Source organism: Thermobia domestica, chromosome 5 (genome assembly GCF_964235325.1).
Source record: "Thermobia domestica chromosome 5, izTheDome1.hap1.1, whole genome shotgun sequence".
Classification (NCBI taxonomy): domain Eukaryota; kingdom Metazoa; phylum Arthropoda; class Insecta; order Zygentoma; family Lepismatidae; genus Thermobia; species Thermobia domestica.
In genome coordinates, this window is record NC_137458.1 from 83,777,488 (window position 1) to 83,794,188 (window position 16,701).

General features: G+C 36.8%; 1 protein-coding gene across 1 annotated transcript in view; it reads left to right on the forward strand.

Moving 5' to 3' along the window:
• The first annotated feature begins 5,591 nt into the window (after window positions 1–5,591).
• Window positions 5,592–16,701, forward strand: part of LOC145685157 (uncharacterized) — a 28,391-nt gene continuing 17,281 nt past the window's right edge. The window contains exons 1-2 of the mRNA XM_081757510.1: window positions 5,592–5,692; window positions 7,616–7,816. Of these exons, the coding sequence (XP_081613636.1) occupies window positions 5,592–5,692; window positions 7,616–7,816 (302 nt within the window). The remainder of the gene's footprint in view (window positions 5,693–7,615; window positions 7,817–16,701) is intronic.

Consider the following 16,701-nt stretch of genomic DNA (forward strand, 5'->3'; position numbering starts at 1 on the left):
CAAAAATTGACCACCATAATTCTCCCCCACGAACGCGTATTCTATAGGTTGACACCAAATTGTCAAGTAGGTCGACTTCTCCCATACTGCGAACTATACTAAATTTTATATACCATATTTCGCTCACGTTGCATATATGGTACACTACAAATAGTTTGCTTATGACATCAACGTGGTAAACGTGAAGTGCACATTTCAGCTTACTACGAATATAATAACAACTAAAGAACTGACTAACACGAGTTCCTTGTATTCAAGAGTAGACTGTGTTGCCAGAAACGAAATACAAAAATCGCTAGACGCTGACCTCAAAATTACTTTTTTAAAACACAATTCCAAAGAAACTGGCATATGTTGAATATTGTTTACTTCAAGAACATGAAGTCCAAACCCTACCTGAACCAACAATGCAACAGTTTTAAAAGATATGTTAAAATTGAGTAGAGAAAGACAAACCATATTAAGTGTTGCATATATGCAACGTCAGCGAAAAATGGGTTAACTTCACCCATGAAATACGTTTAAAAGTCGCTAGTACATTGTAATGGTATTACATAAAAGACAAATCTTCTTGTTTAAGGTATAAAGAACTCATGACAAGGTAAGACTGCTCATGCTTAGATAATTTTTAGATATGCGTTTTACACTAACTTGAGGATACAGAATCCCATATAATCATTCTTAACAGAATCCCATCCAAACAATCACTAGCAAATTAAATGGTAAAGTTGCGAAAGAAATTTACTTATATTTCAGATACTGTACGCAACAGGCTAACTATTTTTTCAAACACTATAAGTACAGATACGAGAGCTAAGAAGTAATCAACAAGAAGTAACTAAAAGCAATAACCTGTTCAAGTTCTCGAGACAGTGCAATTATATTTCTTGCAGATGATTATAAACATGTGTTCATATACTAACTATACTTAACTATACTTAATCACTTTTTTACACTCCGATGGCCCTAGACTGCATAAATAGTTTAAAATTGTTACTCACTTGTATACTGTATACTGTATTAAATATAATTTTCATTCTTTCAGTCTATCACATACAGGGTGGTCCAAAAATAATGATGAAAATTTCCCAGCTCAAAACTCATCGTAGTAATCTTCAGATTGCTACAATATGCTAACACATTTACATATGGACAAAAAGAAATAATAATTACTTTATTATTGTGTTAAAATATCTCATGGAAAACCTTGAATACTAGTTTAAGATATTTTTTTCTACATTTAATTCTTTTTAGAAAAAGGAGGAAAAAAGTTAATAAGAGCTGTTTGTGAAAAGCACTTGCAAGGATGTGACGTAGTCGTGTTGTTTGTTTACGCGCGACTTGTTAGCTTACGTGACTCCTGGCGTGATGTACTCGGACAACTGCCGCGTCTAATAGCTTCTGGACACTTGGAACAGAAAGGAAAGAAGAGTACCTATGTTAGTAGTCTTACTTTACGTCGAACGTTTCTTTTTTGAATGCAAGTTTGTAATGGAAGAGTGAATAGGAACGATCTACTGAGTGATTAACGTATTCTTTTCCTTCGCTGTCTTTCGCTTGATTAAGAAGTATCGGAGTTTGCTTTATAATTGTTATTAGAAGTAACCTATTAATATGGCATTGAATTCTTGGTGTTTTTGAGAGGGAAGTAAGGCCGAATCCAAACACAAATGGTGGCAGCATGTAATTGGTGGGTACAGAAGCAGTAATACTCGATTCCTTATTTTACCCGGTTATTTAATACAACTAATGGTCTTGCCAATTAACAAATAAGTAGTGATTAATATTATATCCTGGTAGTAGTCATTTAACCATTTTGCAAAGCAAACTGTATAATCGATTTTTTTAAATTAAATTTAATATTCGTGATTCCGATATTGCGTTTGATTCTGATTAATTCGATTATAGTCTTGAATGCTGTTGCTTGTTGGATAATTTTTTTCGGGATTTTTATTATTTTCCATTAGATTACGATTTGTTCTTGCTTTCGCTATTTGCATATTCGTTAATTTAGAAGTAGCTTTTTGGTACAGTTTAGAGATCGGTTTAAAGTCGCGGTTAGATACAATTGCATTTACTTGGATAATTTGACCTTTCTTATCCGCCTTATATTGAGCAACCTTTTGAAATTGCTTAAAATTTGTCTTGATGTTGATGAAAGCCTGAAGAATAGAAACTTCATTTATTATATTTAGATAAATTTTGTTAAGTAGTAAATTTGCAATACTAGTAATTCAAATTAATAACATTTCTATTAACAATATTTGGAACTGAACTTTTTTGCTGTTAAATAATATTGAAAGCATTTTTGTTACATTATTCTCGTTTACAAAGTTATTTATTCTACAGGGTGCGGCACGTAAAACCGACCCGTAAAGTGAACACATAAAATGAAATGTAATGTATTGAATATGATTAACTACAACACATAAATGAAATGTATTGATGACTACTCACCTTCACAGCAGCCTTCACAGCAGCCTTCACAGCAGGTGCTGAAAGTGTCCTCTGTCCACTTCGACACACATGTGAGCACGATTGAGGAGATTCATATATGCCCATAACAGTTCCCATAAGTAAAAGTCACACGTGGACAAGTATGGTGACCGAGGAGGCCACAAGCCTTTGCTGATTGTCCTCTCTGGTGTAAACATCTCATGCACAAGGGACAATGATGGAGCTGATGTGTGGCATGTTGCACCGTCCTGCTGAAAGTAACATAACTGACGCTCCTCTTCGGTCAAGTGTGTATAAAACTCCTTCAGGATTCCCATATACATGTCACTTTTCACTGTCGTCTCAAAGAATATGGGCCCAATAACGCGTGTGGCGGAAATGGCACACCAAATACCAATCTTCTCATCATGCAAGGGTACCTGGTGGATTGCGTGTGGATTTTCAGTCGACCAATACCGGTTGTTTTGGGAATTTACGTACCCAGACAGGTGGAACCACGCCTCGTCAGTCATGATGAGCATTAGTGGATCCAAGAAACCACTGGCAACATTGCTCAACAGCCATGAACAGGAAACATCCCTCTTCTGCAGGTCAGGCTCCTTCAGTTCTTGCACAACACTTATCCGGCACGGTTTTAACTTCAGTCCCCTTAAAACACGTCTGCAACTTCTCCCACTCGCATGAACCTGTTGACTCAATCTCCTGGTTGACTTTCGAGGACTTCTTGCCATTATCTCCTCCACCTGCATCTTTAATTCAGGTGTGTAGACAGATGGTCGCCTGTTCCTGGGAGCATTTTGAACCGATCCTGTACGCCGCCATTTTTCAATCAATTCCTGAATGGTGCTTTTTGCTGGCACAGAACGTCCTGGAAATTTCTCCCGAAACAAATTCTTTGTTTTCACAAGAGATCCAGTGAGAATGAACCCTTCAACAATGGCACCACGCTCGGGTATCGAATACGGCATTATCACACACTGACACTCACCCGGCTTAACACAACGAGGCCTTTTTCTCAACTGGTTTCGACAAGTTTCACTGGCTGCGGCTGCACGTGATTGCTGCAGGTCACGTAAGTCGACCCGACCTCGACACGCCATCTCTTGGTAGGAAGGTAGATTATTTAAGTGTTGCCAAAAACACAATATACCAGAATATTACGACGGGCCGGTTTTACGTGCCGCACCCTGTATTATCGTAATAAAATACTCAACCGATTTTTTTTCATTTCAACTTGACCGTCTAAATATGCCCGTTGTATTTAGATATTAAGTTAATTTGAGGAATAGTACTGATAATTTCTGATTTAAACTTAAGCTTATTTCCAGGTTTTTTTCTGGAAATTTGTAGCCTTGTTATTGGGAAAGTTAAATTTAATTATTCCATTACCAGTGCCAAGTCGTATGGTTAGTTTGTCTGGTCTTGATGTGTCATTCATTTATTTATTCTGGTTCAAGAAAAATATCAAACAATCACAGGCTATAGGTGCGTTACAATATGATTAGGCGATGTTTGTAGTATTCTGTATCTCCTCTTATGTCATTTAGTTTGGAAACGTGATTAAGATTATAATGTCCATCAGACTAATATTAATCAAAAATTAGGAAAGGAAATATAACTAGCTCCCTACAGGATTGCCTTGTTGAGACTAAAAAAATGCATGAAACCCTCCAACCTGAAAATGAATTTAACAGCTAGAATACATAAAAACGGTTCATAATGATGAATTTTCAAAATATAAGTCCCGCATATTGTAAAATATCTGTACAAGGGGAACTATGATGTCGCGTAAAAGGTTTGTAAAAGACAAAGGCAGGCCTTAGTTTCTGAATCTGATATAAGTGAAACTTTACCGTAGTCAGTCACTGTTAGTTTTATATAGAACGGTATTTCTCTTCGTAAGTTCTGACGGTTATTCCAGCAGTTCTCCGCTCTTTCTGGTTCACCCTGGTCTCATCTCTTCGCAGTTCTTGTTTTAGTAGAATATTTAAAACCCTAACCCATAGTTGGTCTCTTCCATCCACAATTCAACTCTCTCCATGTGCAGACATATATTGTTTCAGCAGGTCACCAAAATGTATACGGTAGTCATGGAATTGCCGAGCCTCGGAAGCTGAGTCAGCTCTTTTCCTTTATGCGTAAGGCAAGTTTGTAAAGAGGAAAGAAGAAATAGGTTAGTGGGCTGACTTTTGTTTTGTTACATAAGTTACATAAGTATTTTTTAAACGCTGAGACTGGAGAAAAACAGAGATGGTAAATGATTTTCATATAGCCAAACTCAATAAAGATATGCTTGAAAACAGCGAGAAGTTTGTCTGAAGGCAGGCCGGATTCAAATGATGAGAACCGGAAACATTCCCGACGTATGTTCAGTATTCTTTCTTTACGAATTCCTTCTTTACTATTAGTAAATAATATAAGAGATATAATCCAATGGATATTCGAAATATGAAGTATGTTTTTCTTGTGCTCTCGTGTTTAACTAAAGTTTCATTGCATTCTTTGTTCTCAAATTAGTTTAATTCTTTTAGAAATTAATACACGAGAACGCACTTCTATCATTAGATGGGCGGTAATACTACAGTGATATAAACATGGAATTTGATCTTCATAAAGAATATTGTGTTCTAGTGTTAAAAGGATCCTTTCTTATTCTTAAAATATGAAAATAACAGCATAGGTGATATATTTTTTATTCCATTCTATTTTCTGACCTATGTCAATGGTAAACTTTCATATCATTATAAATGTACAGTGATTACACTTACGTTTCTAATTTGGACTGTTATAACATGAATTAAACTGAATGATAAAAAGTGACGTTATTTGACCTAGGATAAAGAATAGTATCATTTTATAAGATATTGTTTTCCATCTTTCACACTAAGTTATGCACAATTCCTCTATTACACTATCAGGCATTTCGTAGAATTATATTTATTCTGTTTATAGGATTTACCTAAGAGCATTATCTTCTCTAAGAGTCTTTGAATATACTAGGTAATATATATTATTTCATCGTATCAAAATTAAAATTAGGGTATTGTGTGTCGTACATACTAATTGATTTAGGTTATATTTACTATTTTAGTTCATCCAATTAAAGTTGCAGATTACTTTAGTCTACTGTAACAATGGAGTATAAGAAACATACGTCTACAAGACGATTTCTCGAGGAAACTTCTATTCATGGAATTCCAGAAATAGTGAGAAGAAATCGTTCAACTGAAGAAAGGTGAGTCATATTGTTTTAAATTTGTATAGTTACTGATAATAATAAAGGGATATTGTTACTTTCACAATATATTTTTCGACACGTGTCTTTGCTTCCTTTGATCAATCGCGCTGTAATATCGCTTCAGTCAAATTTATTTTAGTCATGGTTATTCTTGCGTGCGAGAAGAGTTACTCTGATTTTTTAAATTTATTAGTTTAGTTGACTTGATGTCGAGGTATCGTTCAGGATCAGGACTATGTGAAATATACACTTACAACTTAAGAAGTCTAAAATATTTTTTCCCCGCAGACTGAAGCTAGCTCTCCCAAGATGAGCTTTAGAAACTTTAACAAGTGTTTCTTTGTAGTTGCTAATTTTAAAGAAAAGAGCCTAATCTTTTGATATTACTATTTAAAAATGAATACGGATAACAGTTGAACAGAGATACTTGCTACAATACTGCTACATGGTTACAACTATCACTAATAATTGATCGTATAGTGCCTGCAAGAGTAATTCTAGCGATGTCACCAAAAACTCGACTTTGCATGGTGTATCGAAAGTGTTGGTAATAGGTTCCGAAATGTCAGAAACCAAGAGAAAAATACGAAGCAGTGAACATGGAACGCTTTTGTAATGAAACGAATATAAAGTTTTACGTATGTTTCAAATAGTAAAGGTTTATATAGGGTGTCCGTAAAGTTTGGGTATATGGGGGAAAAGCACATTTTAGTCAATTTAATATTAATGATTAATATTTTCAACATGATTTCTGTGCTGTTCAATTCATAATTTCATGCGCTTGGCAAGATTAAAGTGAACTCGATGGAATAGGTTTAAATTGTCATCGATTTCAGGATACTGACTGGTATTGGATTGAGACCAGTATCGAAGATTTTCTCTCTTCACTTCACCATTGACATAGAACGGAGCTTCATCACTGAACAACACAGTCCTTAGCAACATTGATATTTTCATGCAATTTATCTGCAAACCATTCACACATCTGCATGCGTTAATCGCGGTCATCTTCATTTAAGTGATGCAATATAAGTAATTTGTACTTCTCCTCTGCCATGATTTTGTTAATGGTTGACTTTGGAACACCCAACTCCGTGGATGACTGACGAAGCGATTTCTGTTTGCTAGCATAAACTTTAGTCAAGGCAACCCCTTTCGTTTTGTCTGAAGTCTTTGGTCGTCCGGAACGAGGTTTGTCCAACACACTGCCTGTTTCTTTAAATTTGGTGATTAATTTCTCGACAGTAGTAAAGCAAATAGGTAGACGATGAGGGTGTCGAAGATTAAATTCTTGCGCAATTTTGCGATACGACTATCCTCCTAGTCCACTTAAGAGGAACAATTCGACTCTTTCTTCTTTAGACAGAGCCATCATTCAACCTGGGAAATTAGAATACCCTATGTACTATGATTTTGTGGACACACTGTATATCTTTTATATGTTTTCTATTAACATTCTGTCATTCTGCTATTTGAAAAAGTGATTATGTCTGGTATTATTTACTATAAAGTTATTATCTCAAACATAAGTGATTTAACAGATTAACGTTTTATTATATTTCAGTAAAATCAAAATTACATAATAAATGCGTATTAATAAATCTGCACAATATAGTATACAGAAAAGAGCAAATATATATTCTGAATACTTTGAGAAAAAAATTCTTAATCTTTCGTAAATAGCAATATCATTTTTCTTAAGCACCAACATGAAATGTAAACTCAATTGTATTGTGCGATACTTACATAACAATTTAAATTCTTTCACAACAATTCTTACCATATTTTCAACGGTATCCAACGGATTGATTATATACTAATTTGATTAGCCTGCTGTTCTGATTTATGTTACATCAGAACAACCGTAACCTTACTTTTTCTGTAAACATATTCACAATGGTGTTTGAAATTTATTTCCAGGGTTTTTTGGTTTATATGTGTCTGCCTATGCGTTACTGGAACATTTTACATTATATTAGAATCATGGAAAAAGTATCAGGAGAATCCAACAGTGATAACAATTGATAAAAAACGAGATGAATGGAAATTTAGATTTCCAGCTGTTATTTTATGCAATGATCCTGTTGCCAGAGGAAGACTTGTGAAAAAGTTTGTTAAGAAGTAAGTATTTTGTATTTACTGTAGTTCTTCAAACATAATTTGTATTAACCCTGGATATGACGAAAACGGCTAATATTTCACATGAATTTAGGCAAACTACACCGGTATATTATTGAACTACTAAATTCACATATGTTCCACTTTGTATTGTCATGTGTACACATCTTCTGTAGGATGGTTTTCCCTTGCGCCTTAATTTATCCGATATAGGCCACTACGATGTGCACCTAGATAATTTTTCTCTATTCAGGTGCCAGAACGTTTGGCTATTCAATAGGTGAATTTCAGGTTTGGCTATTTAAGAATTTTGATAATAAATGGAACAATTTAAGCAAAAAAGTCTCTATGAGTTTTATTGCTTTACTCTATACTAGACGTGAAAAATTGGAGACCAAAGTTGTAAGGAATGATCTTTACGGAACTGAGTTTGCTTTTCAAACGCATGATAGATAGGATAACGATAAGATAGTAGCGATAAAGTGATACAGAAGTAGTGTAGAAGTAGTGTTTTAAACGTAGGTAATCAATTTTGTCTTCATTAACGTTTCCATGGTATATTTATATTTTTCATAATACAAAACAATTTATTAGATGATGTCTATACCAAAAGACGTTAAATTCTCTAAAAAGTTTTAGATGAAAAGGCATCATTTTCACTTACTACAGCAATTAATATTGCATGTTGGAACATGAAAACAAAAATACATGATGCTATAGTAGTAATGGCCTGGCCTAAGATAAATTTTCTACCCGTGGAGCGTGGTGGCCGCCGTCACCGCAAAAATTATGCGCCCCGAGCTCCCTTCACCCACCTCGGGATCACGTGGTATGATATCATAGGGTCACGTGATGTTAGGCTACGCCTTTATGGGGTAGTTTCACTGAGTCATTCAATTTTGTTCCCTTCTACGGCATACAATCTTGGAGATGTTTATCTTTTGATGGAATACAGGTGTATGTATAGTTCACCTTGCGATATTTGATTTTAATTTTTTCGCTCCCAGATCACATAGGCCACGCCCCGTCCCCTCTGGTTTACATGGCTTTACACTCCGCCTTTATGGGTAGTCCCACAGAAGGGATTATTTTGTTCCCTTTTACGGCATAAAATTAGGAGATTGTTATCCCCTTTCATTGAGTACGGGTGTGTGTATAACCCATTTGTGGTACCTGATTTTAATTTTGCGCCACCTGGAGTGTGACGCCCACCGAAATTTTGTACCCCACCCCTTTGGTTTACATGGTTTTACGCTGTGGCGTCAACCGCTGCCATCAAAATTTTTCGCCCCGGGCGCCCGCCGCCCACCTCAGAATAACGTCATAGTGTCACGTGATGTTAGGCCACGCCTCTTTTGGTCTCGTGACGTTAGGACAGGAATATTGGGTTACGTGGTTTTAGGCCATGCGTTTATGGAGTATTTTCACCGAGAGGTTAATTTTGTTCCCTTTTGCGGCATAAAATTTGGAGATCGTTACGTGATGATAGAATGCAGGTGTATGTATAGCCCGTTTTATGGCACCTGATTTTAACTTTTGCACCTCGGCGCACCTAGGCCACACCCCGTCCCCTCTGTTTAACATGGTTTTACCCCTTTATGGGTAGTCCCACCGAGAGGTTTGTTTTGTTCCCTTTTATGGGTATAAAAATTGGAGATTGTAATCCCCTTTCTTATCTTATAGGGTGTATGTATAGCCTACCTTATTTTTTGTTTCCTTTGACGGGTAAAATTTGACGCCTCCTGCGCACACTTTAGCATCGCCTTTAGGATCACGTCATGAGGTCACGTTATGATAGACCACGCCTTTTGTGTTCATATGCTCCGCCTTTATGGGGTAGACCCACTGACGGGTTTATTTCGTTGTCTGTTACTGGTATAAAATTTTGAAGATTGTTATCTTCATTTTATCTTATAGGGCGTATGTATAATTCACGTTAATTTATTTTCGTTTCCTTTGATGAGTATCAATGATTAATTTTGGGGCCTTATTACGTTATATGAATATTTGGAGGTGTACTTATGATCAGTCCCCTAATTTTGATAAGTACTTTGTGATCCATTTAGTTCCTTAAAATATACCTCATGGATGAACATGGATACCTTACATGTGGTAATTACCTCGTGATTACATTGCAATTGTCCGAGTTCGATTCTTGGTGCTAGTTTTTTTAAATTTAGAATTTAACGTCCCCTCGATGCTAAGCGAAACGATGATGAGAATGATAGGAAGAAAGAGGAGAAAATATGAACTTATTTGGCTGAGGATTGAAGCAGGGATCTCACACATCCGAGACAAGCGCTGAACCACTGTGCCAAATTCAGAAGTTTTTAGTGCGAGCAGTTTACGCAATAGGTTTGATCTGTGTTATCATCTTTTTTTACTCCTTGTACAAATTTGACCTTGACGGAAATCTTGCTGACTCATAATGCAGTGCTAAGCATTGGCATTTGAACGTATAAACCTAACCTTATTGTTTAGTTGGCTGTATTCAGAGATGAATCAGATCTTTAGGATGGTTCGTTCGAGTGTAGTTGTGTTCCCTGTAACTCAGTGACTTAGCGATACTACAATAATTGTCGCGTTATTTTCTAGTGTTGCCAACACTATCAGAATGAATCGACTCATTTAGTTGGAGCAGTCTCGTGTCGAAAACTGATTTTTGTTTCGTACACAAATATTCGTACATAAAACTTTTGTTAAAAATTTTCTGAAACAGAATTTTGTTTTGTACACTAAACTTTTGTTAATATTTTTCTGAAACAATTTTGTTCCGTACAGAAAAAAATTTCTGAAAGAGAGTTTTGTTGTTTTGCTACAAAATTTCTGAAACAGATTTTTTTCTTACACGTTTTTTTTCTGAAACAGAATTTTGTTTTGTGTACAAAACATTTCTGAAAGAGAATTTTGTTCCGAAGTACATATACTACCATATCAAATTTAAGGGAATAATCTTAAATATGCTTCCATATAATCATATAACCTAATAAGGTCCCATCATAGGAAAAGTCAATAACGTACAAAACTAATCGTTGATACTCATCAAAGAGAACGAAAAGAAATTCACGTGGATTATACATACACCCTATAAGGTAACAAATGATGATAACGATCTTCAAAATTTTATACACATAAAAGGGAACAAAATCGACCCCTTCGGTAGGACACCCCAACAAGGCGAAGCGTAAAACCATGTAAACCAAAGGGGTAGGGCACAAAATATTGGCTGGCGTCACACTCCAGAAGACGCAAACTTATAATCGGGTACCACAAAATGGTCTATACATACACCTGTACTAAATGAAAGGGGATAACAATCTCCTAATTTCATGCCGTAAATGGGACTACCCATAAAGGCGGAGTGTAAAATCATGTATACCAGAGGGAACGGGGCGTAACCTATAGGCGCCGAGGACGCAAAATTAAAATTAAATACCGCAAGGTGAACTATACATACACCTGTATTCCATCTAAAGGTAACAATCTCCCAAATGTTATGACCTAAAAGGGAACAAAATCGACTGTCTCGGTGAAACTACAGTATAAAGGCATGGCCTAACACCACGTGACCAAAATAGGCTTGGCCTAACACCACGTTGCCCAAAGAGACGTAGACTAACATCACTCGACCCTATGACGTCATACCATGATTCCGAGGTGGGTGGAGGGCGCCCAGGGCGCGAAATTTTTGCGGCGGCGGCGGGCGCCACGCTACAGGGGACGGAAAATTTGCCTCACGTCAGGTCACTACTACTCCTACTTAATTCGAAATAATAATAGATTGAGATACAAATATAAATTAATTAGTCTGACTATTATTATCAGTAATATTGATAATAAATTTATTAATGTCAGTTAACAGCAACATTTATGAAGAAATAATAAACATCTGTATCTTAAATGTTCTGATACTCAATATAAATAATAATAATAGTCCTTGTTTGTGCGACACAAACAACTTTAAATAAAAATCGAGCACTTTGAATGCATTGATTCATCGCCGTAGAACTTGGTGGGTCGTGAAGCAAAAAATGTATCCAGTACATTTTCCATCTCTACTCAGGATTTGAACTGGCGTCATCTAAGGTGACTGTCCAATAAATGGAACACGTGCAGTGTCCGAGGAGTGTCACAATACAGTAGTGTTTCCCATCCAAGCGAAGAAAGTTGTCGCAGGTCCATGTGAAGCTTAGCGTTATCCTGTAACAAGAGGACCCCTTTGCGATTCAGGAGTGGTGGCTCCAGAATCGTGAGTTTATTCTGAATACTACTCAACTGTTGACAGTACACAGTTCCATTGATGCGCTGACCATCTGGTAACAATTTCCGATGCACGATGCAGCGAGTAGTCCACCAAACGCACAGGAGTACCTACTGATGCAGTGGTGGATTCGGCGGTTTGGGAATAGGTGGAATTTCTCCTTCCTCAGACGAGACAGCAAAGGAGCATAGGCGCCTGCATGCGTTGCCTTCTGGCACAGAGTCAAACATCTAACATCAGAGAGATCTGTGAGACTCATCGATCTAACTTGTAGTGTTTCCTGAGTTGATGCAGGAGTAGTGTGCCTGGTGGAGTGAAACCGATATTTCTCCACTCAGACTGAATTGTAGTCTTATTGCCTCACATGACTGCCCACTGATCGTCTCAATTGCTGTCTGTAGATCTTTATTTTGTACATGTGTTGGTTTTCCGGGACGTGGTGCTCTTCAAGTGTTTCGTCACCATCCTTAAACTTGTCAAATCACCGCTGCACTGTCCACGTAATCACGATACACTCACCAGAGGCCTGGAATATTTTCCGCCCCGCTGCAGCAGCATTTGACCCCAGTTTGAACACGTACGACATAAACGCTCTGTGGAGGTGTCATGTTCACTCTGTTCTTACTCAATTTCATGGTTCATGGTGCCACAAGCAGGTAGTATGCTGTATATACTCACACCGACAACTGACATTCGCCTTATCTCCATTCACATTGAACTCATCGTGTGCCGGCCAACTGAACACAGACCTCTACAAAAAGAAAGAGAACTTTCTTGGTTACCTTTAAAGGATAGAAACGTAACATGACAAAAGAAAAAAATGATAACTAACATTACACATAACAGGAAATAGAACTCAAGTAATCTGAGTAAGTTCCTTTTAGTGTTGTTAAAAATTCCAATCGTTATAAGTTCAACATAATTAACACAAATAGACAAACAATGAATAAACTCTGATAAACCCATTTATGATTAACATGCAAAACATGCATGCATGGGATGGGATAGCCACAGTAAAAGTCATTGTTAGCCATGAAGATGTTATCGGATTACTCCATTAATGAAGTAGTCCGATATAATCAATCTAGTTATCTAGTGCACAAAGTATTATAAAATCGTTTTCGTTCGAACGTTATCCTACGGAATAACAAACTTACGTACGTACTAACATTACAACCTTATAAGGCTCACTAGTGTGCTCCTAACAAATGCTAAAATTACATTTACCAGAATATTGTAAGAATCATTACACTGAATAATGAGCTAAATATCTCTTAAATTGTATGCTCTTGCTTAATACAGTTTGCCTAAATTTATATATTTACAAAATGAGTAATCTTCCACAAAATTTCTGCTTCTAATGTAGAGGAACTAAGTTGAACAGTTTCTGAAATTGTGGTTTGGCACTTCCAAGTTGCTACTACTATACTACTACTACTACTGCTACGAATAATAATAATAATAAATATCTTGAAAGAAAATCTACTATGTTTCTCCACCACGAAATGGTTTTCACATAAATATATATTATCATTATCAAGACTAATTTTAATCTAATTAGATCCATCTTAATATTATCTCCTATCCGCGTCTAGATATTCCTAATGGACATTTTCCGATTGGATGTTCGGAAAAAATTTGCAGTTTTACTACTTTTTTCCATTCTACTTAGATGACTGCCTACCTGAACCACCTTGACTTGATGGCCGTAACACTGTTTGGTAAACGGTATAAATTCTGGACTTCCTCGTTGTGAAGTTCCCGCCATTCTCCATTCCTATTTCTCTTCGGTCCGAATATTCATCTCAGGAATTTATTCTCAAATGCTTTCAGTCTCCGTTCTTCCCTCAGATTAAGCTACCATATTTCGCAATCATACAGCACAACAGGCATGATTATACTTTCATATATTTTAAACTTCAAAATCCTCGACAGAATTCGCAACAACAAAAGACAATTACTTGCTTTCAGCCGACATTTAATTTCTCCTTGAATTTCATCGGTTAATATTGATCCTACATATTGATCTTTTGCACTGGCGCAAATCCCGGGGGGACGAGGGGGACATGTCCCCCCCAATAATCTGACTTAAAAAGTGCTTTTTGGGATAAGCTTGATGATTTGTGTCCGACTGCCACAAAGGAATGTAAGATGAAATTGATTCCTTTTGGCTTTTCCATTTTTAAAAACGAGTCGTAATCTGTAGTATTTCAAACTGAACTTCGTGCTGCAGTGCGCTTAGTAGTCTCATCAATATGTATTAATTCCACTTACGCTACTTGGACACAAATTGCAATAAATGCCTGAGGAGGATATGCCCCTCTCCTCATGCTGAAAAGTTGTCTCACTGTAGGTACCGGCACAAATTCCGGGGAAATGAGGATAGATGTCCCCCCCAACATTGGAACTGGAGGCTCTCCCAAAAATCCGATTTGAAAAGTGCTTTTTGCAGAAAAGTGTGATGATTTGTGTCCGACTGCCACAAAGGAAAGTGAGATGAAATTTGTTTCTCTTGGCTTTTACATTTTTAATGAAAAAAAATGAAGGCGTGGGACTGCGTGACGTAACCTGATATGAAATCTTATCTCCTTTTCTCCCCTTGGCCCTAGCACACGAAGAATATACAGACTATCCAATGTCAGTAGAACCCATCTTTTCAGTAAATGGGAATTTAATCTATTTGTAGTATCAACCTAGGCATCTATTCATGCTTCGTAAGCTAACTAACTCTATAGCCTATGGAACGCGGAGGTTCAATGCCGCGTTCACAAAAGCTCTTCACTGACTTCTATCCTTAGCCAACTGGATCCAGTTTCTACTTTGTATTCCTATTTTTGCGAGATCCATCTTAATATTGTCTTCCTATCTGCGCCTAGGTCTTCCTAATTGTCGTTTAACCGCTACCACTTGGTCTTACCGCTACCGCTACCGATTGGTCTTACCGCTACCGCTACCGATTGGTCTTGCCGCTACCGCTACCGATTGGTCTTGCCGCTACCGCTACCGATTGGTCTTGCCGCTAACACTTTGAAAGCGTTCCTACTTTCTTCCATTCTGGCTATATGTCCTGCCCACCTAAGCCTCCTAGACTTGAAGAAACCCAACAATGTTTGGTAAACCGTATAAATTATGTAGTTTCTCGTTATGAAGTTCCGCCATTCTCCATTCCCGTTCCTCTTGGGTCCGAATACTCGTCTCAGGATCTTGTTCTCAAATACTTTCAGTCTATGTTCTTCCTTTAGAGTAAACGATCATGTTTCGCAACCATAGAGAACAACAGGTTGATTATCGTTTTATATATTTTAGGCTTCAAATTCCTCGACAGAATTTGCGACGATATGAGATATGAACCGAATAGTAACACGATTTCCCTACTTTTAGTCGACATTTAATTTCTTCGTGAATATGCTTTTCGTCTGTTAATATTGATCCTAGATATTTTAAAGTATCCACTTTATCAAAAGAATTAATTAATATTTTAACGAATGTATAATTTACCGTATTACGGTCCCGTATACTTCCATGTATTTAGTTTTCTCTGCTTTTGCTTCTAAACCCATGCCCCTGCAAGCGTTTAATAAGATCTGTGCATTTCTTTCTATTGTTCTCCTGTCGTCCCCTATTAAATTTACATCATGAGCATATGCCATAACCTGGTGAATACCGTTCAACTCTAGGCCCTGGTTGCTATCTTTGATTTTCCTTATAGCATATTCCAGCACAAAATTAAATAATAATGGCGACAACGCATCTCCTTGTTTCAGGCCATTCTCGACGTGAAAGCTCGTGGCCAAAAAATTTCCTACCCGGACTTTACACTTTGGGATTCGTTTAAACATACCTTAATTTATCTAATTAGCTTTATCGGTATTCCAAATTCTGTAAGAACGTTGTACAATGTTTCTCTCCTAACCAAGTCGTAAGCCTTTCTAAAATCAATAAATAGTTGAAATACCGGGCTACTGTATTCCCACTTCTTTTCGAGTATTTGGCGAATGGTAAATATTTGATCGATAGTTGATCGATTTCTTCTAAATCCACACTGATAATCTCCAATAATTTCATTTGCGTATGGGGTCAATCTTGCTAATAGAATGTTTGATAGGATTTTATAAAATGTTGACAGAAGAGAGATGCCTCCATAATTATTATTGTCAGTTTTGTCGCCTTTCTTGTGGATTCGAACAATGTTTGATTCTTTCCACTCTTGCGGCAATTCTTCCTTGTTGTAGATAAGGAGAATGAGTTTGTGTATCTTGTTCCACAATTTTTCGCCTCCAGCTAAAATTAACTCAGCCGGAATTTCGTTTACACCCAGATATTTGTGTTTCTTTAATTTCTTTATAGTGATTTCTACTTCTATTCGGTTGGGTTCTGGAATATATTTTTCTGCGGTGTGTATCTCCCTTTCTCCACGCACTTGGTTTTTGCTGCGTGTTAAGCACATCGTTAGAGAAATCTTTCATCTTTTTAAAATGTTATCTGTATCAGTGAGAACTGTTGTATCAGCTTTCTTTAATATAAGCACGAGTTTGACAGCCTTTCTTAAATTCGTTGATCCCTTTATACATGTCCCGAATGTTTTTATTTTTACTCTTATCTTCAAGTTCCTATATTTTAGCTTTCA